At 43.3% G+C, this 26,126-nt stretch overlaps 1 protein-coding gene across 4 annotated transcripts in view; it reads left to right on the top strand.

The window, feature by feature from the left end:
* rgs3a (regulator of G protein signaling 3a) overlaps positions 1-26,126 on the top strand; it is a 256,992-nt gene that overhangs the window by 217,212 nt on the left and 13,654 nt on the right. For 3 of the 4 annotated variants that reach the window (XM_072694696.1, XM_072694615.1, XM_072694785.1), the window contains one exon: positions 7,238-7,308. In XM_072694696.1, coding sequence (XP_072550797.1) covers positions 7,238-7,308 — 71 coding nt within the window. Of the gene's footprint in view, positions 1-7,237; positions 7,309-22,550; positions 22,691-26,126 lie in introns of those variants that run through there. The other variant, XM_072694868.1, reaches the window with a different exon arrangement.

Below are 26,126 nucleotides of genomic sequence, written 5' to 3'. Positions count from 1 at the left end.
CTTTAGGGCTTCTAGAGGGCAAGAACAGAAAGCTGAGGCTGCAGTGGACATAGCTTTAAGAAAACTGGACTGTTGAAGACTGTCTGGTGAACCTGGATTTCTGCTGAGGCTCACAGATGGTAGGGCCAGAAGTTGGCATCAACAACAAACAAATCCATGGACCCAACCTGCCTTCTGTCAACAGTCCAGACTGGTGGAGGAGGAGGTGTAGTGGTATGGGGAAGGTCTTCTATTCTATTCATTGTAATCAGTTATCTAAGTTTCTGAGTATTGTTGCTGACCATGTGCATCCCTGCATGACCAGCTTAGGAGGTAGCTCAGTCGGCTACCTCCAGCATGATGGTGCGACATCTCAGACATCTCACAAAGCAAAAGTGTCTCAAACTGGTTTCCTGAACCTGATGATTGATGAGTTCAGTGCTCTTCATTGGCCTTCCCAGTTCCAGAAACAGCCTGTTCCACTCTGAGGGATAAAGGGAGGTTGAAAAACGGCGTGTCAGAGGTATAGGATGTGGGTCCTCAGGCCTCAGTCAGGTAAAGATTGAACGTCCAGATTGAGGATGGTCAGCTTTTGCAGTTTTTGAGATTTGCTGAAAGCTGATGTCGATTAGCCACATTCTCTGTATGACAGTTTGTCCAGGGAAGAAGGCTTTCTACTAGATTTTGGAAGAGCATCGCTGTAAGGATTTGATTGCATTCAGCGACAAGAGAATTAGTGAGGTCAGGGTGTTGGTTAATGATCACCACCCACCTCATCATCCCCAACTCAAGTATTAGATGGAGCACCATCCATCATTCCAGAGAACACAGTCAGTTCCACTGCTCCACAGCTCAATGCTGGGGGCTTTATACCCCTCTATAGCCCACGCCTGGAATTAGGAAGCATGGTGCCAATAGGTTCATGTTGATCTCTCCGGAGTCAGAAGTGTAGGATGTGTGTCTTCAGACCTCAGTCAGGTAAAGATCAAACGTCCAGACTGAGGATGGTCAGTTTTTGCAGAGATTTGGCGAAATCCGTAGCCGCTCCCATGGCTCAAAGTTGAGTCATGTCGGTTGGCCACATTCTCTGTATGACAGTTTGACCTCCCGGGGAATGGACGGTTTACATTTTTCCAAGCTTGTAAATGACCTGTGCGGGAAAATGCAAGTAAATAGTTGTGTTTCTGCTGACCACAGAATGGTCTTGGCCAGCATCTGGAATCATTAAAGGAGGCTCGTCCCGGCCTGCTGCTGAGAGCTTTATTGGAGGATTGGAGAACTCTCAGCCTTAATGGACCATCGTTTTGGTGTGTGTGAGAAAGATGAAGAGAGATGAAGGAATACAGAAAGAGAGAGAGAGGGAGTGGAATGGTGAGAGAGAACTGTAAGTTAGTCTTGCTGTGACCTAGCTGTCCGGTAGGTTAAGGACACTGTAAACAAACAGCGGAGTGTTTGGCTCGGGCTGTTATCGAGTCCCATCTGCATGGCTGAGTGCTGACTGTGTTCTAATAGAGATCAGTAAATGACGCTCGAGCACTCAGACTTACATCTGCGGACGAATAAACATGTAAATATCCTGCTGTATGGATACACAGTCATTTGTATTGGGACGCTGGTCTGGTTTCATTGCACTATATGTAGTTTACGTCTTGGTCACTCGTACTGTGGGTCATGTCCAGGCTTTTTACCGTAAGGTTTTCTTAACAACGGAACTGAACACTTTCAGCTTATCTCCAAAAATGGTCCTGTACACAATCAGATATTCTGTACCATCCTCTGTGCCATCACCTTGTGGTGCCTTTATTTTTAAGAGCATTTAGAAAATTGCATCTCAGGAAAAGGCTGAGACTGAAAGATATGGGCCAGAGTTCAGGCAAGCCTCAGACACATGTGAAGATTTCCCTCCCCAGCACCCTGCGCAGTATCTGTGGAACGCTTCCCCTGGGCTTCCATCGGTACCCTGGTTCTCAAGTTCCCAACTCTAAGATTAGCTGCTTTATTTTCTTGGCAGTTGTGACCGCGTTGACCCCGCGGTGGGGTTTCAGCATGGAGTTCTCCGGTTTCTGCTCTTCTGAAAGGCAGAGTGTCTTGTGCTGCTGTGGTTTGCATGAACACAGCTGACCTGTCCCATTGAGAACCAGCGTTCTGTGCTACAAAAGCTAGTAATGTGGTCAAGGCCTCTGACAGCTGCAAAGCGAAGATGAATGCAAATGAATGGAGGAGTCTACAAGCAGTGTGCTTTGGGAATACCAAGCCGGAACAAGGCGAACAGTGGACAGTGTGAACTCTTGGACCAGCTTTTTTGACCTCTTTGTCCCAAAGAAACCCAGTGAACATTCAGACCTACTTTCCAGGCCTTGTTCTGCAGTGATCGAAGGTCCTCAAAGAGAGCGTTTATGTCCTAATATCTTCAAAAGAAGTGTGAGAGTGTGAAGATCCTTTAAAACACACTCTTTAAAATATCACTTTTATAAAAATGGCTCTTCATGAGACCAAAAGAGGTTCTTCTGTGGCTCTTATAGATTTTCTTTGAGGTTCTGAGAAACTATTTCATGTTCTGAGCAATTTACGAGTCACATTAGTTATACTTTGGTTCTTTATGAAACCAACAATGGTTCTCCTATATTACCTAAAACCCTTTTGTAGTACCTAAAATCCCATTGTAGTACCCCAGTGCTTCTGAGGTTGAAAGAAATGGAGCAAAGTTCAGGTTAGCTTTACACATACGTTATAATGACAAAAGTATTGGGACTCCTGCTCATTCATTGTTTCTTCTTAAATTAATGGTATTATAGTCGGTATTATAGTCCTTTATATCCTGCTTTTGTTGGAGTCTCTACTGTCCAGGAAAGAAGGCTTTCTTCTAGATTTTAGAAGAGCATTGCTGTGAGGATTTGATTGCATTCAGCGACAAGAGCGTTAGTGAGGTCAGGGTGTTGGGTGACCGCCCCACCTCATCATCCCCAAGTCAAGTACTGAATGGAGCACCATCCATCATTCCAGAGGACACAGTTCTTCCCACACCTGGCATTAGGAATAGTGCCAATAGGTTCATGCTTATCTATAAGCAACCTATTCTATTCTGTTGCCCATACTGTCAGCAATGGACACTACTACTAAAAGTAAGAGCTGTCCACAAACATTTGGACATGCATCGTATGTGAAAAAAGCAGAGATGAATGCAGATGAATGGAGGAGTCTAGCAGTCAAGCAGTGTGCTTTGGGGATTCCCGAATCAGAACAGAGCGAACAGTGGTGCGAACTCTCGGACCAGCCTTTTCTGACCTTCTTGTCCCAAAGAAACCCAGTAAACATTCAGGCCGCTAGTTGTCAGGCCTTGTTCTGGATGGCGCCTTTCCTTAAATATAACTCCAGCTGCATTTTCTGTGTGGAAAAAAACGCTTTAACAACTCCACCAAAGATCCCCACATTCACACTGTACTCTACATGCACTTCCAGAGCTCGAGATTGCACTCTGAGGACCCAAGAAAGTACACTTTGCGCTTTGCGGCCTGTTCTTGAGGCATTATCCATGCATTTTCTTGGGTCAACAGGACTCTTGTATACTTTTCAGTTTCACAAAGTGCTTGACCCCCTTTCTGATGACCCACTGTAACATTACACACTGTGTGTCATCATATGTTTGTGCTGTTAGCGCTGGGCTTACACTAGCACTCGTCTCTCTGTTTGCTTACGGACGAGAGGGCATTGCTCACTGTCCTAAAAGCTTGTGCTTATGTTGTTTGGAACACTTCGTTACAGGGCCCAGACCTGCGACGTAACTTTATGAGGTGTTTATGAGGGGCCGCAGGCCGGTTTTTTGGAAATTAAAGTCATGGAGGTAGTTTTAACCGGTTGTAAGACTTGCAAAAGAAAATGTCCTGAAAAACAGATTAGACTGTTGATCTATGATTATCTGCGGTACATGTAGACTTTCAGTACTGAGTGATGCCATTATTCACCAATTACGCTCTACATATCTGGCTCACGCCGTGCCGTCTGACTTTGCGGCCCCAGATCTTGCATAACTCACTCAAACAAGGACGGGATCTCTTGGACTCCTCTCTCTCAAGGAACCTGTTACCCGTTGAAGTCATTTGGTTGTGCTGAACTGAGAACAGGTTGGCCATTCATCTTGTAATGGGTGAGATTAGGTTTTGGAAACGAGGTTCCCGTACTGAAAACATTAGCTTCGACATGGAGCTTGATATTTGAATCTAAACACCCCCACCCCAGGCCAGCATTTTGAATGTTTGTAGGGTTTTGTAGAGGTATTTTTGGATGTTTTTAGACGTAATTTTTTGAGTCTAGATTCAAGTTTAGAGTCAGGCTTGGGAGACATTAAAGAACTGAACTGAATCCAAACACGAATTAGCAATCTACATTTCTTAGATTCTTGGTTCTTTTCATGGGTTCATGGAGTCATGCTTTTTCTCAGATGTTCTTCAGGTTTTAGACCTCTGATGAGCCTCTGACGTTAGTCGTATGTTTTTACTGGCTAATCTGAATTCTGTCTAATGATTAGAACCAGATTGTTTCTTATTTATCATTCTGTTATCATTCAGTTCCTCCCAAGGTTTCTTCTGCATGATCTTAGAGAGCTTCTCCTTTTGAGTCTTGGTTCCTCTGAGTAGTCTTTACTTGTGCTTTTATAGAGTTTCTACTTTAGAGGTTATTTATGTACTTATGGAGTTTCTTATGTCTTCTCTCTGTTTTTTGTGAGAGTTTGTTCTTTAGTGTCTTTGTTCTCCTTAGTGGTTTTTCATATTCTTAGAAAGTTTGTTCTCATGTTCTTAGACAGTGTCTTCTTTTAGGCCTTAGTCCTAGGATTCGTCAGTTTTTTCCTAGATAGTCTCTCTGTCCCTCTGAGTCTAGTTTCTATTCGGTGGTTCTTCTTCACATTCTTAGATATTCTCTCCGTTTAAGTCTAGGTTCTTCTTAGTGGTTCTTCCTCATGTTCTTAGATAGTCTCTCTTTTTGAGTCTAGGTTCTTCCCAGTGGTCCTGCCTCACATTTAGTCTCTCCATTTAAGTCTAGGTTCTTCTCAGTGGTCCTTCCTCACGTTCTTAGATATTCTCTCAGTTTGAGTCTAGGTTATTTTCAGTGGTTCTTCCTCATAAGTATTTCCTTTTGAATCTTGGTTCTTCTCAATGGTTCCTTTACATGCTCTTAGGATACTCTAACTAGCTAGACTAACACAGTGTATCTGAGCCAACACTTCGGAATTGACCAAACCCAATGTTGTTTTATTGCATCATAATTATTATTATTATTTCAATTATATTGATATTAGTTTAATATAATTAAAACTGTAATTGAGTCCACATGCATGCCTGCATGAGCTGCAGGCACCAAGTTGTCCATGTTCACACGCCTGCAGTTTTAGACAGCTGTGTTTTAGACGATGCCTTTCTACAAAGCCAACGGTAACTGAGACCATCATCAACACACAGAATGCAAATATTTGTTTAACTGTCCATGGCAGGAACAGCTACTCGTTGTCCAGCCACAGTAAGAAATGTCCAGCTTATGAATGACCATATCATTTTCCAGACTTCAGGTCAGAATGGGGTGTCTGTGCACTCCACACAATGGGTCCTTCTTTGTCTGCTCGGTTCTCTCCCCCTATACTGAAAGACACAGTGACGTGTTTGTTTTTATACAGTGTTAGTGTGTGAGGTGTATATATATATATATATATATATATATATATATATATATAATTCACAGATTGAGAAGAGGTGGTACAGTGCAGTGAGTCTCGTTGGATGTGTGGAAAATGGGTCGTAAAGCAGATGCAGTTAATGATTGGCTAAACGGAGTGATTGCATTTGGGCATGTCAAAGACCATAGTGTGAAGGAAGGAGCTGAATCTGCAGGTGTATGGAAGCTTATGGTCATATGGGTCTACCAGCAGTGGCAGTAATCCCAGTCTACAGGACATTCTCTTTGTGGCTGAAAGATCAAACTGATGGATTGCATTTTCATATATATATATATATATATATATATATATATACCATTTATGATCTACAAGCTTTACAGTCTCTCTTTTTGAATATTGGTTCTTCTCAGTGTTTCCTCCTCATGTTCTTAGATAGTCTCTCTTTTTTCTGAACCTTCAATGAAAGTCGACTAAAAAAATGCATTTCTATTGGTCCATCCATCATGACATTTTACAGTCTTCTTTACAGTCTTGTTTCTTCTCAAAGGTTCTTTATGTTAGGATGTTTTTACTTTTGAACCTTGGTTATTCCCAGTGGTTCTTTTACAAGCTCTTAGGACACTCTGTTGCATCTGTTGTATCATTCATTTAATTTCAGTTAAATTGATATTAGCTGAATATAATTATATATATATAAAGATATCGTTGATGATCTACAGAAATTTTCAAAGCAGCTTTACAGTCTCTCTTTTTGAGTCTTGGTTCTTCTCAGTGGTTCTTCCTCATGTTCTTAGATAGTCTCTGTTTTTAAGCAGAAGGAAAAAAACCTTCTTAAGTTTTAATGAAAGTTGACGTAAAAAAAAAGTCAAATGTATGCATTTCTATTGGTCCATCCATCATGAGATTTTTACAATGTGAAGAAGTGCCACATTTGTGTCTGATTTTGTCAAAACATGAAAAATAAAGATGAAAGGAAAAGAAACAGCCCATGGTTTTACTAGAAAGCCCTTTTATGGTCTGAATCATTTCATTGCTTCTTTATTCTCCATTTTTGGCCTAAACATATATGAAAACAAACACACACACACTCATACACACTGCCCGGAACACCCCACCCCCGCTGTCCAGCCCATGAGTCTTGGGCAGACAGATTACTGCCTACTGACCCCCCCAACCCCCACCCCCCCACCCCTCTTAACACCTCCTGCTACCCCGTCCTCCTCTATGGTCCTCTTAGCCAATCAGAATCCTCCAAGCACAGGAAGGTAACACGACTCCAAGGTCCAAGCCTGAGGCTTTAGTCTTGGACACACTTCAGGCCAATAGCAGCAGTGTCACACACTCTCTCTCTCACACACACACATTTCTTGGGACTATTCTCCAGGCTTGGTGTTGAGGATTAGACCGGCTGGGGTCACACACCAGCCACCCTCCCTCTAGGACTATACCCATTGTTGGCTCTTGAGGATTAAACAGGCTAGGGTTTGGGCGTGTGGGCTACAGAGGTTCTCTGGTTCTAGCCTGCTTGTTCTCCTTTTACGATGCTGGCCCGGATGGATGATGCCCACTGTTCTCCTCTTCCTGTCTCCGCAGCTCAGTGCTGGTTCCGAGTGCAGCTGTGACGTGAGCCCTGACGGCACCAAGAAGAAGAAGTCCAAGAATCTGTAAGTCTGTACCCACTGTTCTGTTTGCTCATGTTCATGCGCTCAGTTCCTCAACTGGCCTAGTAAGAAGATCCTGGTAGATGTTCATCAGGCAGTGTGGAAGATATACTCTAGAAAATTGGTTCCCAGCGAAGGTTCCCAGACAGTTCTGGGGAAGACCTTTAACTACTAAGGAACTTGTACTTTAAGTTGAGGTCTTTTAAATGTGCTTTAGGCAACTAGACATGGTTCTTCTGTGGCATATCTCCAAAGATCTGAGTTCTTTGTGTCGCTACATTGTGTTTTAGTCTATTCTTATGCATAAAACAGTGAATGTGAAGGCTGGGTCAATCGGTTTCCCATCCTTTGGAGTGCTATTTATTATTTTACTTGATGATTTAATAGTTTTCAGCATCCTGATCAATTTGCACCAATGGACGCCAGGCCATCTGAGAGCTTACATCTGAGAGCAGTGATCCAGATTGAGAGTCCAGATTGAGTTGGACAGTTGTCTGGTGTTCCTAATGGGCTTCAGGCCTCATATGAGCTTAATTCCTGCTGGATTGTGGCTCTACAAACTTCTGTATGCTAAATATTTTGAGAAAAATCTGAGATTTGAGTATTTTTCCTTCTAGTATATGGCTTTTATTTTGAGCAGAGCATACCAATGTTGGGTTGGTTGTAGAAGAACCAACTACAAGACCCAAGATACAAGTTCATTAAGAGACACATTTTTAAGAGTGTGTTGTGAGAATGGGTTTGGTTTTAGTATTTACGTTGTTGGGAGTCAGCAGTGATCCAAATGGAGAGTCCAGATTGAGTTGGACTGTTATCTGTTGTTCCTAATGGGCTTCAGGCCTCATATGAGCTTAATTCCTGCTGGATTGTGTCTCGACAAACAACTGTATGCTAAATACTTTGAGGAAATTCTGAGATTTGAGTGTATGTAATTATTCTATGTGGACCAGAGCATATCGATGCTGGGTTGGCTGTACAAGAACCAAATACAAGACCCAAGATACAAGTTCATTAGGGAACTAAAAGACACATTTTTAAGCTTTTGTTGTGAGAATGGGTTTGGTTTTAGTATTTACGTTGTTTTTTCCAGTTATTGTCTACAGACGAAGTCCAATCAAGCAGATCAGCTACTTGTCCTCAGAGCTCTAGTTATTATTTTATTAATTTAGCTAATTAGGAGTCAGCAGTGATCCAGATTGAGAGTCCAGATTGAGTTGGACTGTTATCTGGTCTTCCTAATGGGCTTCAGGCCTCATATGAGCTTAATGTCTGCTGGATTGTGGCTCTACAAACTACTGTATTCTGAATATTTAGAGGAAAATCTGAGATTTGAGTGTATGTAATTCTTTTAGGTGGACCAGAGTGTACCAGGGAGGTGTTATCTGTACAAAAACAAAGTACAGGCCCATCAGAAAGTTCTTTAAGGAACCCAAAGTGGGATTTTAAGAGTGCATTTGAGTTATTATTGCATTACTTTTGCTCTTTAGATGTTTGCAGTGATCCAGAATGAGAGTCCAGACTGGGTTGGAGGGTTGTCTGATGTTCTCCATGGGTTTCAAGCCTCATATGAGCTTCATGACTACTGGATTTTTGACCCGAGAGTGCCAGGGATGTGTTTTCTTTAGCAAAAAGCAAAACACTCTGATATAATGAGTTACCTGGAAGCCTGTCTGCAAATTGTTTAAGCAAATGGTTCATAGCTATCACCATGTACACAGTGAGCCACAGCACGGATGTACACATACCATGCTAAGCTGTGGCTATAGCTGGAGATTAGGCTAATACCTCAGGGCATTTTGACCAGCTCTGGCAAATTATGTTTATGGGGGACTGATGAATCCCGTCACACTCAGAGTAAATATGAATATTTCCCTCTAAACGTCCCCCAGTCAACACGTATCCTACCAGTGTTCATTATATTCGCATCCACTTTATGGACAAATGTATTTGGACACCTACTCATTCATCATTTCTATTGAAATCAAGGGGATTAAAAACAGTCTATCCTGCTTTTGTTGGATTAACTGTCTCTACTGTCCAAGGAAGAAGGCTTCCCACTAGCATTGCTGGCAGGATTTGATTGATTCAGCAACAAGAGAGTTAGTGAGGTCAGGATGTTGGATGATGATCCCCAACTCCCTGACTCCCCCTAAAAGTACTGAATGGAGCTCCACTATCCATCATTTCAGAGACCACAGTTCTTCCACTGCTCCACAGCACAATGCTGGGGGGCTTTATACCCCTCTAGCCCACGCCTGGCATTAGGCAGCATGGTGCCAACAGGTCCATGTTTGTTTATTTGCTCCAGACAGTCCTATTCTATTGGCAGTACTTCTCTACAAGGACTAGATAAGCTGTGTGTGTGTGCATTTGCACATCTGTGCAGCAATGGGTGTAACCTAAAGTAGCTGTATGCATTGGTGTGTGTGTGTGTGTGTGTGTGTGTGTTCTCACTGATCACTGCTAGAGGCAATGTCTTATCAACATGAAGAGCTTAGCAGATCAGAGATGGCTGATCTCCGCCTCTCTCTCTCTTTCTCAGAGAGGTGTGAGGAGCTGCAGGAGGTACAGCTTAATGTTAAGGATGCCGGCCCTTCATCATTTGTTGATTCTCTCTGTCCTGCTGTGTCACTGCCATGCTAACCAAAGGTCACACATTAACACCTCCCATTACAATGGGTTCAGAATGGCCACCCTGTATTGCATGTCCCTTGCAATTTTAGGGCCCGGATAGCTCAGTCGGTAGAGCGTCAGACTTCAAGTCCCGGTTTGGGTGAGGCATCCATTTCTTTAGATGGAAGTGGTGGCTCAGCAGTTAGAGCTCTGTGCTATTGATGACTGGGTTGTGGGTTCGGTACCTGGGCTCGGCAAGCTGCCACTGTTGGGCCCTTGGGCAAGGCCCTTCACCCATTGGCTGCCCTTCAGCTAAAACACTGGCAGATTCCAGAATCATCCCTGATACAGGGATATACATTAAGGCAATGCACATTTTATAAGTGCAGTAGCAGGTCTTTTTTAAAAGGATGGGTCCTCAGTAGGGATGCACAGTGATTGTGATTAGAATCATATCATTGTATCAGATAATAATAATAATGATAAAAGAAAACTCTGATCAGCATCAAACAGATGTTTAGACATGACTGATATTTTAAATTATTAATGAATATTTATTATGATTATTATTATTATTTTTATTATTATTATTATTATTATTATTATTATTATTATTATTATTGCATTGAACTCCAGTAAAATATATGTATTCATTTTACTGCATTTTAACACACTGTGTTAATTATTATACATTTGCTGTCTGAACAAACCCTCATATTTTGGAAGTCAAAGCAAGACATTTTGGAGCATTTCTATTGGTCCATTCATCCTGAAATTTAACACAATATACATTTTTTGCTGTTGAAAAAATCAAAGTTTACAAATATTAAGGTAGCTTTTTAAATATATATTTTTAATATATTTTTTAAATACATATTTCTCTAAAATGAATATTGTTGTTTTTCTCTAATCACAGTCCAGGTAGTTCAGATCTTAACATTTTATAAATGTTTATGTATCAGCATCAGCAGATATGTACAGGTCAAATATCAGCAAATATCATCACAAGTCTTATATTGGTACATCCCTAGTCTTCAGTTGCTGTTTGATAACCTCTGTTTGGTCCACCAGGGGAGGTTTATTTCCCCCCTATCATTTAACATTTCATATTGTTGGGTGATATTACCTGTTATAACCAGTGTGTGAAATACCCTGCAGTGATTGAGGGGTCCCAGTTTAGGGTAAATCTGAGGAAAGGCATTTTTGGATTAGCTTTTTTGCATCTTCTTTTGGATTTCCTACTTGTCCCACAAGCTTCATTGACCCTTGAAGGAGATTTTGCTCATTTTCGGACCTCCAGTGGGTTATTAATGTTAGAGTTTCAGACACTCTGGTACCCTACACTGTTAAAAGTAGAAGTTGGAACTGTGGAGGAACCTCTTAAGATGCTCATTTTTAGCAATTTTAAGTTGAAGGACCTCCAAACGTTCCTCAAGAAACTTAGTACACATTTTCAGGGTCCTAAATGACATTCCCAGGCTATTTCTCCAAACCTCCGCTTGGTGTTTTTAACGGCCTGTGTTCCACTACTGCCCCAGACGATCCATTTATGTTCAGTCTATTTTTAACACTCAAATCCAATCAAATTGAATCATTGTGAGGTCGGAGGTTCACACCCTTAATGGAGAAGAATGGACGTTAGCTGAAGGAGCGCGCCACTAGTGTAGAAGAATGAGCTAGAATGAGGAATAGCCTCAAGAGGATGCATCTGGACAAGGCCCAAATGGGTCACATGTATTTCATTGTGATTGAGACAATGGTGTCACGCGAGTACTGTAACACCACACACACACACACACACACACACACACACACAGTCTTGCAGCTGCGAACACTGTGTTGTTTCAGCTGTCACTGGGAGGTAGCATGCAGGTGTGTGTGAGAAAGCAAGCGTGAGTGTTTGAGAGTGTGTGAGAGTGTGTGCAGTGTCGGTAGCATCTGCCCTGCAGGCCCTGGGTAGTCATCAGTGTGCTGCACCACAACTGGCTTAGTGCTGTAGAGCATTTCCATTTCCTTTGAATTTGGCTCGTTTCAATTGAATATGAGCTAAACTCCTGATTGACCTGGACTCAGAAGAGCCAGTCACACACAGAAACACACACACACACACACACACACACACACACACACACACACACACACACACACACACCTAACCTTCCTCTGTGTGGCTGAATGAATCAGGCTCTCAGTGATGTGGCGTAAATAATGACAGTAGTAGTGTCCTTACGGAGTGTGAGGAAAGCTGGTGGAGAAAAGGGTTTATAACAGCGCTAAGAAAACCTTGTATCTCCGTTTTACAGGTTTTCTACTGTAGATTTAATTTTGCCCCCATTTTTATTGGACAGTGACAATATATATAGATACATATATAAATATATATATACACAATGGTCACAGAAATAACTTGAATCTGACAAAAGTAATAATAATTAAAAATTCTATGAAAATTAACCAATTAAAATCCGACATTGATTTTGAACCATGCTTCAACAGAATTATTTAAAAAAGTAAACTCATTAAACAGGCCTGGACATGTTAAATCAAGGTGTGTCCACTAATTAGCATCACAGGTCTACAATCTTGTAATCAGTCAGCGGGCCTGTATATAGGGCTACAGGTAGTCACACATTTACACACCCAAGGGGTAATGCAAATGGGAGTGACAAAATAGACTTGACCCTCGACCTTTACCAACGGAAATCTCACACTGTGTATTTCTACCAACACAGCAACAGAGCCGTGGCTATGCTATTGAATAGTTTGTTACCATGGATGCGATACCTGTTGTCTACCAATACAACTAAACCCAAACGTTAGTAGTTATATAAGCTACAGTTCAGGATGAGCTCATTGATACTGATACTGATACTGAAAAGGCTTTGGGGGAAAGTTCTGTTGATCCCAGGCTGTGATCAGTGTGTCGGTGCGTTATGAGTAATGTCCCAGGTGGGACTGATAGGCTTGAATGACACAAATATCTCATTTTCTTGATCTACTCACATCATCATGGCTGATTAATATGCCGTCACACGCTCCTCCTCGGACAGCGCTGTTGTCACAGCTTTGCTATGTCTTGAATTCGTAAGCCTGTCTGTTTTACGGCATCGCAGGCGAGTCCTGACATGCTCGCCCCCAGCTGAGCCAGCATCAGGAGGGCCGTTCACAGGTCTTTCAGAAAGACAGTTGACCCAGTTTCCTCCAGTGATCGCTTCTCATTCAGTCGTCTGCTCAGCTCTGTGATCTAACTCTAAAGCACAGATCAGCTCTGTTGCTCTTGGTGTTGGACTCGGGCTGTCAAATGATTCAAAAAATGAGTCATGATTCAATGCTTTGGTCCTGTTGGTCTTATATTGGTCTTTAATGCTGCTGATGTTTGCTGAATGAACACAGTTTTTAATATTAATATATATATATATATATTTCATCAAACAAAGCTGAATTAGCTGAATCTGCAGACTATGAATGCCATAAAGTCCCAACAGCAATGCGAAAGACTAGTGGAGAGCCGGCCAAGACATGAGAGCTGTGATTGGTTATGGTTATTTCACCATAGTGATTTCTGAATGCTCTCAAAGTTCAGATATTAGTACTGTATTTAAATTTCAATAATAACGTTGCATTATAATTATTATAATAATTCATTTGCATTATTTGAGCAGTTGATTTTGAGCTGTTGTCATTTTTGCAATTAAATTCTCTAAATGGTAAAAAAAATTTTGGAATTTAGAGGAAATGTTGTCCATGGTTTATGAAATACAACGCAAATGTTCATTTCCCTTAAACACACTGCCTAGAAATAGTAAAACCAGAGACACTGATCATGTAGAGTCACACACACACATATATATATATATATATATATATATATATATATATATATATATATATATATATATATATATATATACAGAGGGAGAGAGAGAGTCAGTGGTTCAGCTCCCCCACAACTGTCACTCTCTCACTTTAGTTCATACAGTTTGTGGATTCTTGTTACAGTGGAATGAGCTAGAAGTGAACTGGGGCCCACTTTGCAGCTTGCTGCTAACAAAAGCTACCTAGCTTGCTGTTAGCCTACCTACAGGTGTCCTGGGAGTGTTGTCCAGACTAGTCTGCTGAAGGTGCTGCAGGAGTTGCTTTAAAAGCTGTTTAAAAGCACCATGAACACCATGAGGGGTCAATGAAAGAGGTGCGATTTTAACAGCTTTGTTCAGCTTTTAAAAATGTGATGTTAAAGACTTTAAACAAACAAAGAAATAATTTAGCTGGTATTATACAAATAAAAGGCACATTTCAGATTTCCCATCTTTATCATCTGTATTCTTTATAACCGTTGTTCGTACATTATAGGAGGTCTGTTATTAGAAAATCACTAATTATTTATTAATTGTTATTTAGTGTAGTTTAGTCTGTAATTAGTGGTTAGTAGAACATATCATATTTAACCCTTAGCACTGTTTCACTGAACTCTTGTATGGAACTCATACTGAAAAAATAGACATTCTGTCTTCTCAACCAAAGTAGCATGATCCAAATTGACTTATTAAATCCATATTTAGAGCTTTTTAGTCTCTAATTACTGATGAGTTGAACATTGAATTGAATTGAATTCTAAAGTCTGAATTTTGCACAGCCCCTGGTAATACTTCATGCTTAATAGTCTGCATAACAGGGTGGTAACAGTGTTTTTTGTGCATTATTATAACTGTATATGCAGTTAACAGTGATTTACATAACAAATCTCTTTATTATGCACGATTAAAGGTCATTATGAACCTTAATAAACCCTTTATTTGTGTTGCTTAAAATAGCTACCTAAGTGTTGCTAAGTGTTACCTAATTGTATGTACTTTCTCTCTCTCATACTTACAGTCCCGGCCTTCTACTTTTCTGTCTGTTGTTTTCCTTGGAGGCCCAAGTCTACTCAGCAGTCCTAGATTTATCAGCCTAATCTCGCCCAGATAAATCCTTGCACTCCTGAAGGGGATTTGCCTGTGCTAGTTTAACCTTTTCCGTTGGACGGCCTGCGGCATTCAGAACGCGACACCACATTATTCTGACAGTAAAAGCTGCCGTATTTAGCGTATTTAGCCCACATGTGGACAGGTTGCTGTCATAACTTCACTGACTGACACCTCTCCTCCGCCGGCGTCTCATCATAACAAGGTTCGGGAGTGTTTGTATTTTAATTCCGGTATGGAGGCCAAAGTTCTGTCTGTTTCAGCCTCTTATGTAACCTCAGCTTCTTGTTGAGGCAGGACTATCTGTGATTCAGCTCGTATTGTGTGAGATTGGGTTCAGAGGATACCTTGCAAGGTACCTACGGATACATTTATTCAGCATTGAAGTTGTTGTTTGATGAATAAATTTTAAGGTTTTGACTTTGGTTGGGGTAAACTGCCCAGATTTACCACCCTGTTATTTTGCCATAGGATTAAAAAAAGGCTAATTTTCCTTTTACAGATTTTTTTATGGATTTCTTTTACATAGGCTTTTCTTTTATTGGCTAGTCTAGACAGCTTACAAGAGCATAGGCTAGCCTAGCCTAGCCTAGCATAGCTTACAGCTGTAACAAGAACACTGCAATTCATTTAAGCTGTCCTCTCTGCATCGTGTGCAGCTAGCTAGCTGAGGAGATTGTAGCCGGTTGGTTAGGTTAGCTTTTAGCCTAGCACCCACTCACTTTCTGTCTTCTCTGATAGGCCTAGCATTAAATTTGATGCCCCCCGGGATTCTTTTAAATGGGCACTTCCTCCAGGTCAATCCCTTTTCCCTTCTCAGGTGTTCTATTATGGCTAACCTTATCACACAGGGTTCTACGCAGTACTTAAAACAGGCTCTTTGACTCGTAATGACAGCAGAACCTGCAGCACTGGTGCTATATAGAATCTTTTATTAAGAATTTCCCATATTAAGCTTTCCCACCAATGCAAAGAACGCTTGACACAAGCAAAGAACCATTTTAGCCTCTAGACAGTTATTTAAGTTGTATCTAGAACATTTGCGTTTACTAAGGAACCCCTTAAGAACCATTCTTTATCCTATTTATAGTCCAACGGTTTTTAAGATATATGAGCATCGTATGAGCAACTTCTAGTAACACCCAACCAGCCACAGGCAACCACTTGGCACCACACTGGCAAACACTTGGGATTCCATAGCAACCGCCTAGCAACACCCTAACAACCACTTAGCAACCACTTGGGATACTATAGCAACCACCTAGCAACACCCTAGGAACCACCTAGCAACATTTGGGATACCATTGCAACCACCTAGCAGCATTCTAGGAACAACCTAACAACCATATATCAACACTATTGCAACAACTACAGAGCAAACTACTGCAGGTCTGTCACAGCGTTCTTCAAAGCCTTTAACAACATGGGCTGGAGCTAGTTCAGACAGCCCCAGCTCCTGCAGCCATGCAGTGGAATCAGAGCTGGAAATCTCACAATCATTCATGCTGGAGACTCCAAAAGTCAGAGTATTAAGCTGCACCCAGAAATCCCACATCCATGATATCTCAAACCAGTGTACCAGCAGCATTACCATCATGACATCCATTTAGTTAATGGTGAGGATGCAACCAATGATGGTTTCCGTCGTGGATTATTGAGTGTCATTCTTTCAATCCATTAACATGATCATAAACTGGGAATCGGCTAATCCAACCATTATGCCCTCTGCTCTTCCTCCCTGTTTCCCCGTCACAGTGCCGCCATCTCTGAAACCACCCGTCCCAAAGTTTACACTTGTGGTTGTGAGTGCTATTGCATGTGTTTATGTGCTTTCCGGTAAGTGTCTGAGTGTGTTCCATTACTCAAACTTGCGAAAGCACAGTACAGTACGCAAGACCGCAACACAACACAGACCAAATGTCCCGCAGTTCCACAAACACCAGGAAAGAACATCAGAATCAGGAGGACATCCACAGCTAACTGTCCTACAGAGATACAGTACATCCCCACACAAGTGCTGCTTGCTTAACCACACAGGTGCTACAAATGGCTACCATAAGGCCAGTCGTTCCTTATGGAACCCAAAGTGGTTCTTCTATGGCATCGTGGAAAGAATCCTTTGTGGCACCGTTATTTTTAGAAGAGCGTATAGATTATATACACCGATCAGCCATAACAATAGTACCACCCACGTAATGCTGACTATTGACCATTTGAGGCATGGACCCCACAAGACCCCTGAAGGCATCCTCTCTCTGGTCTCTTGCACCAATACATTAGTAGCAAATCCTTTAAGTCCTGCAAGTTGTGAGGTGGGGCCTCCATGGGGCCTCCATCAGTGAGCCTTAGGTATCCATGACCCTGTCGCTGGTGGTCCTTTCTTGGAGCACTTTTGCTAGGTACTGATCATTGCATACTGTGAACACCCCACAAGACCTGCAGTGTTCTGATCCAGTTGTCTAGAACATCACAGTCTGGTTCTTGTCAAAGTGTCTCAGGCAGTCGGTCAGCTGCTCATGCTCTTGATCATACAGTTCGTGGATTCTTGTTACAGTGGAGGCTCTCAATGGGAGTATACTGCTGGATGATTGATCTGCAGGTCTCCAGCAAGCGCTGTCCAGAGTAGTCTTCTGAAGATGGTGAAGGTATCAATGTTTAAAAGCTGTAGTTAACCGAGAGAAGCTACTCACATGGATTCAATCAGCACAATATACAATATTCAACCCTGCTGTCTACTCGTTTGAAGCCGCAGCAGAAGGCCGGTACTTTGGCATGGAACTAGTCCAGTTAAACTTCCAGTTCATGTACAGGTGTTGTTGTATCAAGGCTTAAAGGCTCAGCTGCAGGACGGCAAAGCAGCGGGGAGCTCAAGCCCATGTCAGGGCTTTGTTAGTGTGTTGGTTAAGCCCAGGCATGGGGAGCGGATAGCTCTGTCTCTCGGCCCTGGAGGTGGGATTAGACGGAGTCTGGCTGCACTCGCTCGAGCAGAACCTCCAACCCGACCTGGCGTTCAGTCAGTGCTTGGCTTTAGTTCTGTCTGATAGAGAGGAAAGTGTTTATGTGGGGGTGGGCGGGGGGGTGAAAGTGTGGCTTTAAAGGGAAAGAGAGCAAAACATTAAAATCAGATCAATTACATCACACTTCGCTTTTCTGGGAACGCTGCCGGCAACTTGAATATTTCTATAATTAAACGCTGTCTAATTCCAGGATTTTCATCATTCACGTGGATCTGAATATTTCTGAAAACATATCCAGTAGCATTTCTAAAAAGTATAGGGCTCTGAGTGGCTCCAAAGACCAAGTTCAAATCCCGGGTCATGCTCCTTCGCCTTCAGCAGTCGCAGCCTGATAGAGCACAATTGGCCATGCTCTCTCTGGGTAGGTAGATGGTACTCTCTTCCCTGACCACTCTCGTTGTGATGCTGGCAGGCACAGGAGTCTGTCCGACAATGTACCAGAGCTGGGGATCCGGTGCTTTCCTCAGAATATATTATATCATATATATATATAGCATTAATGAGGTCAGGATGTTGGATGATCACCACCACACCACACCTCATCCCCAACTCCCCAACTCATAGCAAAAGTACTGGATGAAGAACCATCCAGCATGGAGCGCATAGGTTCATGTTTATCTGCTCCAGAGAGTCCTATTCTATTGGCAGTATTTCTCTACAGGGTCTAAACAAGCTATATGTCTGTATCAGCAATGGGTACAACGTAGCGTAGCTAAATGCATTCATGAGAAGAGTATCCGCAAACATTGGGACATGTAGCGTAGCTTAAAATATCTGTGTTGAGGTAAGTACTGACGTCCAGAACCGACATGCCCCGAATGACGGAATGATGACCGTATGAAATTGGATCTGACTGAAAGAATCCCAGACTCAGACTGGGTGGGGCTTTAATCGAGAAAGTCACAGTCTTGCTGTGTTAGGCCTCTTCAGTACCTCGGCAGTCTCACCACATCACTACGCTGAAATTGGGTAATTGAGTCAACTGAGTTGACCCATTTCAGCCACCGCGCTCCGGGCCGACCCCTGCCAGGGCCTGTGTGAATGAGCACAGCATGGTGTTCTCAGAGTCCATTCTCCGAACTCGACGGGATCTCTCTGTCGTGTCGTACCCACTCTGATTAGCTGTTCGGCACTCGCAGTGCTGACCCCAGCTGGCCCTGAGCTCAGAGGCATGCGACTGTGTGACAGCGGCTGCTCAATTCTTCCTGCACTGTGTTGACCCTATCAATCAGGGCTGACCACTGAGGAGTCACCAGTTAACTCTGACTTTGTTACGTTAGGGAACAACGTTAGCAGGTGTGAAAACAGCATGAGACTAGTTTCGGTTCTAGCTAGTTAAGAAAGCCTATTTAATGACTTCTCGGTCAGTACCTTTCACCGTTAGCTAGAGCGCAGGGTCAAGGGTCTCGATAAAGGGGAAGCCCACTGATTTTTTTTTTTTTTTTTTGCTAGAATGGAAAAAAGCCATCCAGTCTGGGTGTGGCATGAACCACTAGGTTCTAGATAGACTTACAGAGCCAGAATTGTTTACATTGGTGGTGCATAGGAGTTTAATCCCGGGTCATGCTGCTTCGCCATCAGCAGTCGCAGCCTGATAGAGCACAATTGGCCATGCTCTCTCTGGGTAGGTAGATGGCCCTCTCTTCCCTGACCGCACTCGTTGTGATGCTGGCAGGCACAGGAGTCTGTTGGCCGATGTACCGGAGCTGGGGATCCGGTGGTTATGAATACGCTGAGTTTTGAGACCAAAAGCTAGACCCCCAGTATCACCAGGCCTGACTAAGTAGGCCAACCGACATCACTAAGCTGGAGGACCAACATGACCAAGCATGGCCGAAATCAAATGCAACATACGCTATGCTGGTCAGGAGCTGGTTAACCAGCTAGCTTACCAGTACTGGGTATATTTTGACCTGGATGACCAGCTTAGCTCTTGACCAGAATGGGGTATGTGTGTGTTTACGTTTGATGGTTTAGCTGGTCAACAAGCATGACCACCAAAAAACAGAAGGTTGACCAGATTAGCTCTTGACCAATATGGGGTATGTTTTTGTTGACTAACCTGGCCAAGTTAGACCACCAGTATGACCAGGCCTGACTAAGTTGGCTGACCAGCATGACCAGCATAACCAAGTTGCAGCTGCTGCAGCTCAACAGCAAGTGAGAACCGCTTAAGGGTCTTCAACACTTTTGGACATATGCTATGCTGGTCAGGCGCTTGTTAACCAGCTAGCATACCAGTACTGGGTGCGCTTAGCTCTTGACCAGTATAGGGTATGTTTTTGTTTAAGTTTGATGGTTTTGCTGGTCAACGAGCATGACCAAGCTGACCAAGCTAGACCACAAGTATGACCAGGCCGACTAACATGCTCCAAATGCAGCATACACTGTGGTGGTCGAGAGCCGGTTAACCAGCTAGCTAACCAGTATAGAGTAGTACATTTTTGCTGAAAACCAGCTGGATTTTTTAATGGGGCAGGCCTCCAGGTCACGGCCATGCTGCAAGTAGGGCCTATGGTGACAACATTAGTCGTACCAGTTGTTACAGGGAGTGAGTTGTTTTTCTGAGAAGCTCATCTGGGGTGGGTTCTGGCACCTGGTGCATGATCTGATATCCAGTGAACTACAGAGTAGCTCGCAACTGATCCGTGATCAGCAGTTGAAAGGAAGCGACGCAGCATGAGAATGCCGAGCCGAGCGCAGAGCGGCGGTGACATTGGCTCGCACCCCCGGGGGACCGGGCCGCACAGCTGGTTTGCTGGTTTCCTTTTGATGCTCTCGCTCTTTAAAGCCCCTTCTGTCAACACGTTAGCGTCCCACCTGTGACAGCTGCCCCAGGGCTCCCTGGAACCGCCATCATCGCCCCATTCATGAGCGTGACTCACGAGAGAAGAACAGCAAGCTCACACGAGAGGCTGCTGATTGGCTGGGACTGTGCTGATATTTGCCTTTGCAGATGCAGGTGTAGCGGTAGTGGGGCTGTAGTCGTGGAGGAAGGAATGTTCCTATAAACAGCTCGACAGCAGCTCTTCAGCAGCTACAGCAGCTCGGCAGCGGGTGAGAACCGGTTATTGGTTGTGCTGGGGGAAGGACGGTTATGGGCCTTCGACGCTTATGGACCTTCAAACTCTGGACTGCTTTGGACACTGTATTTCCCACTACTCTTGACCTCTCGTTTAACATGTAATAAAGATGCTACAAGATCTTCAAGGAACTTTTGGAGGTTCTTAAACATGGTTAAAACTGCGGAGGAACCTCTTAAGATGCTTTAAGGAACCTTCAAAAAAAGAAAAAGGTCTGAAGGATCAGTAAAGAACTTTTAGAGGTTCCTCCACAGATGCAAACTTCAAGAACCTCCAAAAGCTCCTTCCTGTCCTTTTAACAGTATACAAAGGGTTATTTGAGGGGTACTGTAGAAGAACCATTATTGGTTCCATGTGCAAAAGTGATTAGTGCAAATGTGAAGCAATTTTACTGGACGTAAAGGTTCTTCACAGTCACATATCTCAGTCATGTATCTCATATCTTTAGAACCAAGATCTTCGAGGAACTTTTGGAGGTTCTTAAACACAGTTAAAACTGCAGAGGAACCTCTTATGGTGCTTTAAGGAACCTTCAAAAAAACGTTTCTTCAAAAAATGAAGAAAAAGGTTGTCTGAAGGATCAGTAAAGCACCTTCAGAGGTTCCTCAACAGTTGCAAACTTCAAGAACCTCCAAACGTTCCTCAAGGATTCTGTCCTTTTAACAGTGAACAAAGCGTTTTCTGAGTGGTACTGTAGAAGAACCATTGTTGGTTCCATTAAAAAAACATGCGCAAAAGTGATTAGTGCAAATGTGAAGCAGTTTTACTGGATGTAAAGGTTCTTCTCAGTCACGTATCTCATATCTTTAGAACCAAACATGGTTCTGTTAAAGAATATATTGTAGCACCTTTATTTTTAAGAGTGTAAATGATACTGAAGATCCTTTGGGTTTTTGTTTTCCTGTGGCTCCATATATAAAAGGCCACATGAGCCATGATACCAGGCAGATTCCAGGCCTTGGAAATCATACACTATATGTCCAAATGTTTGTGGACACCCCTTTGATCAAATGCATTCAGCTGCTTTAAGCTGCACAGCCAATAGAATATGAACATGAATATGAACCTATTGGCCATGGTATGGTCTAGGTGTGGTCTACAGGGGTATAAAGCCCCCCAGTATTGAGCTGTGGAGCAGTGGAAGAACTGTGTTCTCTGGAATGATGGATGGTGGTGCTCCATCCAGTACTTTTAGGATGAATTGTGGAGTTGGTTGGGGAAAAGGTGGGCCGGTGATCATCAACATCTAATATCCTGACCTCCATTAACACTCTTGTGGCTGAATGCAATCAAATCCTCAGTTACTCCAACAGAAGCAGCAGAAACTCTTTTTTACTACCCTTAATTTTAGAGGAAGCCATGAATCAGCAGGTGTCCCAATACTTTTGTCTTTTTGTCTATTCAGTGTAATATAGACTCATGCCGTAAACACACCAACACACACAGACATAACACAGGACAGTCCATACTGTAGGCAAGCTGGCCTGTAATTGGGTAAACCATAGCCCCGCCTCCCCGCACCCCCCTTCCCTCCTCCCCTGGCTTTAAAAAGAGCGTGGAGGCTCTCAGCAGGGTTAGAGGAATGTGACCGGCCGCCCACCCTGCCCCAGAGCAGCGCTCTCCGACAGCCCCCCTGAGCACACACACACTCACTCACGCGCACACTCATGTTCCACACAATGGTGGACTTCTCCGAGAAGTACTTGGAAAGGTAGGCATGCTTTCTCCAGCGTTTGTCCTCTGCTGCTCTGAGGCTTCTGTGATAGACAGATTGAGGATGAGTGAGGAGGGGAGGGAGGCGCAGGGAGAGCTTGAGGCTTCGTTTAGGACTAAATGAGGCTGTGTGAGGTGCACCTCTCCAGTGGCTGGTCCAGGCTGGGACTGGGAGAGAGAGGTCCATCAGGTTATCTGACCCTCCTGCTCCTGCCTATTTTGGGTTTCGGTGGCTTTCTTCGTCTCTTCTAAGGCTTCTGAAGAGCAGCTTCTGTGACTGAATGGGAGATTTGCTGGGCGCTGTTTGGTTGAGCTTGACTGGTTTGACTGGGACTTCTGATGCAGACTCTTTAAAGGATTTTGAAGCGGTGAGATGTTCTCCAGAGGGGTTCTCCTCAGTGCTGGCTTCTTCTAGAGTAAAGATCTCCAATCCCTCGTTGCTATTTGCTTATTGTTGTTTGCTGAGCACGTCTTAAACCTAGTCTTGCACTAAACTGCAAGGCTGTGGAAAAAGAAAAGAGCCAAGAGGAACCAAACAGGGTTCTTTGGAGCAATGCTGTAGAAGTAGAAGAATGTTTTATGCACTGTACGACTACTTGATAATTTGCAGTATATCGTCGCTGTCATGCAAATAACTCAAATCTCCAAAACTCCAACTTTACAGGAGAAGGAAAAAAACTTCTTAGCTTTCAATGAAAGTCAATGTAAAAAGATTTAAATCCAAGTCATTTTGAAGCATTTCTATTGGTCAGTTCTTCATAAAATTTGGACACAATGTAACACAAGGTAATTTAACCCCTGAAACAGTCTGTGTCCCGCCGGCGGGACAAAAGTGTTACTACATGACATATGACTTCTATTACCAGAGAATTGCCCCACCAGTTTGTATAGAAGTCCCTGTAGTTACTGAGTAATACACCTTAGTGTGTAATTAGCCTTGCTGTGTTAAGGGGTTAAGCAATTTTTGCTTATTAATATTTTAGTGTCGTCCATCTGCAAATTAATTTTTTTAAAGAAGTAATGCAGTTAATTTCACTTGTTTTTTAACCCAGCAATGGCAACCGGCGCTTTCACCAGATCAGTTGTAGATACTTTACACTATATACAATGATTACAGCTTTGGACAAGCTAGCATTTTTGCAGTGAACCCACATTTTCCCTAGAAGAACTACTGAGCTTGTAAGCGTGTTGGCCTGGACTTGCTCTGCTCTAGGACACCATCTACAGTATAGCAGCGCTGGGCCTTGTAGTGGTTGTAGTCTGAGTGCAGTGTTTTCAGTGTGAGATGAATGGGCAGGACGGGGCGGGAGTCGTTCCTGTGTTATTGACACAGCAGAGTGACATTTGAAGGCTTGAGCAGGCATGCAAACACTCCGTCAGTTTTGCTAGCAAGGGCTGAAGCAGGGCCTCTGAGAATGCCGAGCGCAATGCACGCTCACAAATAACCCGCAGGGGAACATGCATGGGTCAGCTTCTTTCTCTGGACGGTCCACATTTACCCCTCTGGATGTGTGACATTGCTGGTTTATGTATTATCACTATTTTACACTACATGTCCAGATGTTTGTGGACACCCCTTCTTATGAATGCATTTGGCTACTTTAAGGTGCACCAATTGCTGACACAGATGTGTAAATGCACATACACACACACACAGCTATGGAGAAGTACTGCCAATAGAATAGGACTCTCTAGAGCCAGGCCAGGTGTGAACTCTATCCAATGCTTTTGGGATGAGTTGGGGAATTGGGGATGATGAGTTGGGGTGGTGATCATCATCATCCAACATCCTAAACTTACTAACACTCTTGCCACTGAATGCAATCAAATCCTCTCAGCAGTGCTCCTCCGAAATCTAGTAGAAAGCCTTCTTCTCCCTGGACAGTAGAGACAGTTATTCCAGCAGTGGGTTAAACTCTTTAAATACTCTTGTTTTCAGCAGGTGTCCAAATACTTTTGTCTATTATTTAAACTCAATTCCACCCATTAGTAAGATAAGAAGAGACTGGACAAACTCATAAAGAGGGCCGGCTCTGTCCTGGGGTGCTTCTTAGACCCAGTGCAGGTGGTGGGAGACAGGAGGATGACAACCAAGCTGGCATCCATGCTGGAGAACAGCTCCCACCCCATGCATGAGACTCTGGCAGCACTGGGCAGCTCCTTTAGCGACAGGCTGCTTCACCCCAAGTGTGTGAAGGAGCCGTATCGCAGGTCCTTCCTTCCTGCTGCCGTCAGACTACACAACCAACACTGCTCCCAGCGGACCACATACACACACACTTAACTACACACACATGTTCATGTTCAGGGAATACTATGTGCAATATCCCACCCCCATGTGCAATTAAGAGTCTTTTGCTGTAAATAATATTGTTTATTGCTTTTTTAATTCTTATTTATATTGTGTATATAGTGTAAATTATTTATCTAAATTTTTGTAACTGAGTGTCCTGCTATCCATTTCTGCTGTTACACTGTGAATTTCCCCACTGCGGGACTAATAAAGGACTATCTTATCTTATCTTATCTTAGTTAGGACTCCCCATATCACACGATGCTAAGGCTAGCATGTGCTACATGAAATGATCTGCTGCTCTAATGCAACATCATTGAAGCTCAACACGCTTAGAGGAGAACACTAACTGCCAGTTCTTTTACACCAGCAGAGGGCCATCCTACCCGTCCCAGAGACAATCCCCTAGGCCAGTTATGCTCTCTGGGACTCCCAGCCATGGATGGCTGCGGCATCACCAGGTCTTACTGTGGTGTAGTCTAGTGAGTCTAGTGAGCTTATGAAATTTTGGAATTTTGGAAGAAGGAACATGCCTGAAGCCCCTTCTCCCAAATCTACGACAGGTCTTCGCAACCCTCCACCACCCCGTCACCTCTCTTTTAACCCTGTCATCTATCATTCCTATCTCTACTTATCAGAGGGGGGACTGGCTTCCTTCCAGGCTTATGATGGACACCCTGACCACTGCTGCTACTCATTTTTTCACCCTGCCCACTGCACATACTCATTATCTAAAGGAGCTTGCAGTACACATCTATATTTGTGCTCCTAGGGGATCCGAACCTTGGCATTGCCTAAGCACTGTTAAGAAATGAGTGCTTGTGAAACGGCCCCAGGAAACCTCCTGAGATAATCTGAAGGTTCTTAAACTTCAGAAAGACGCTTCTGCAAGACTTTGGTTCTCAAACCGGTTCTCCTGATAGGGCAGGTCATTTGTTCTACACTCTTAAAGATTAAAAGGTTCTTCAACTGGTTCCTTGAGCAGTGTCATAGAAGAACCACCATGTGTATGGACATTTTAATGTCTTACAAACATGCTTCTTCATGGAGCTGGAATGATCTACAGCTGGGGGACCTTGAGGACTGGTTTGAGAACCACTGCTGTACAGCAGCTTCCATTAAAAGGCATTTTGGGAAACCA

This window comes from Salminus brasiliensis, chromosome 1 (assembly GCF_030463535.1).
Source record: "Salminus brasiliensis chromosome 1, fSalBra1.hap2, whole genome shotgun sequence".
Classification (NCBI taxonomy): Eukaryota; Metazoa; Chordata; class Actinopteri; order Characiformes; family Bryconidae; genus Salminus; species Salminus brasiliensis.
The sequence above is the reverse complement of the archived record's forward strand: the minus strand, read 5'-3'. Positions and strand labels throughout refer to the sequence as shown.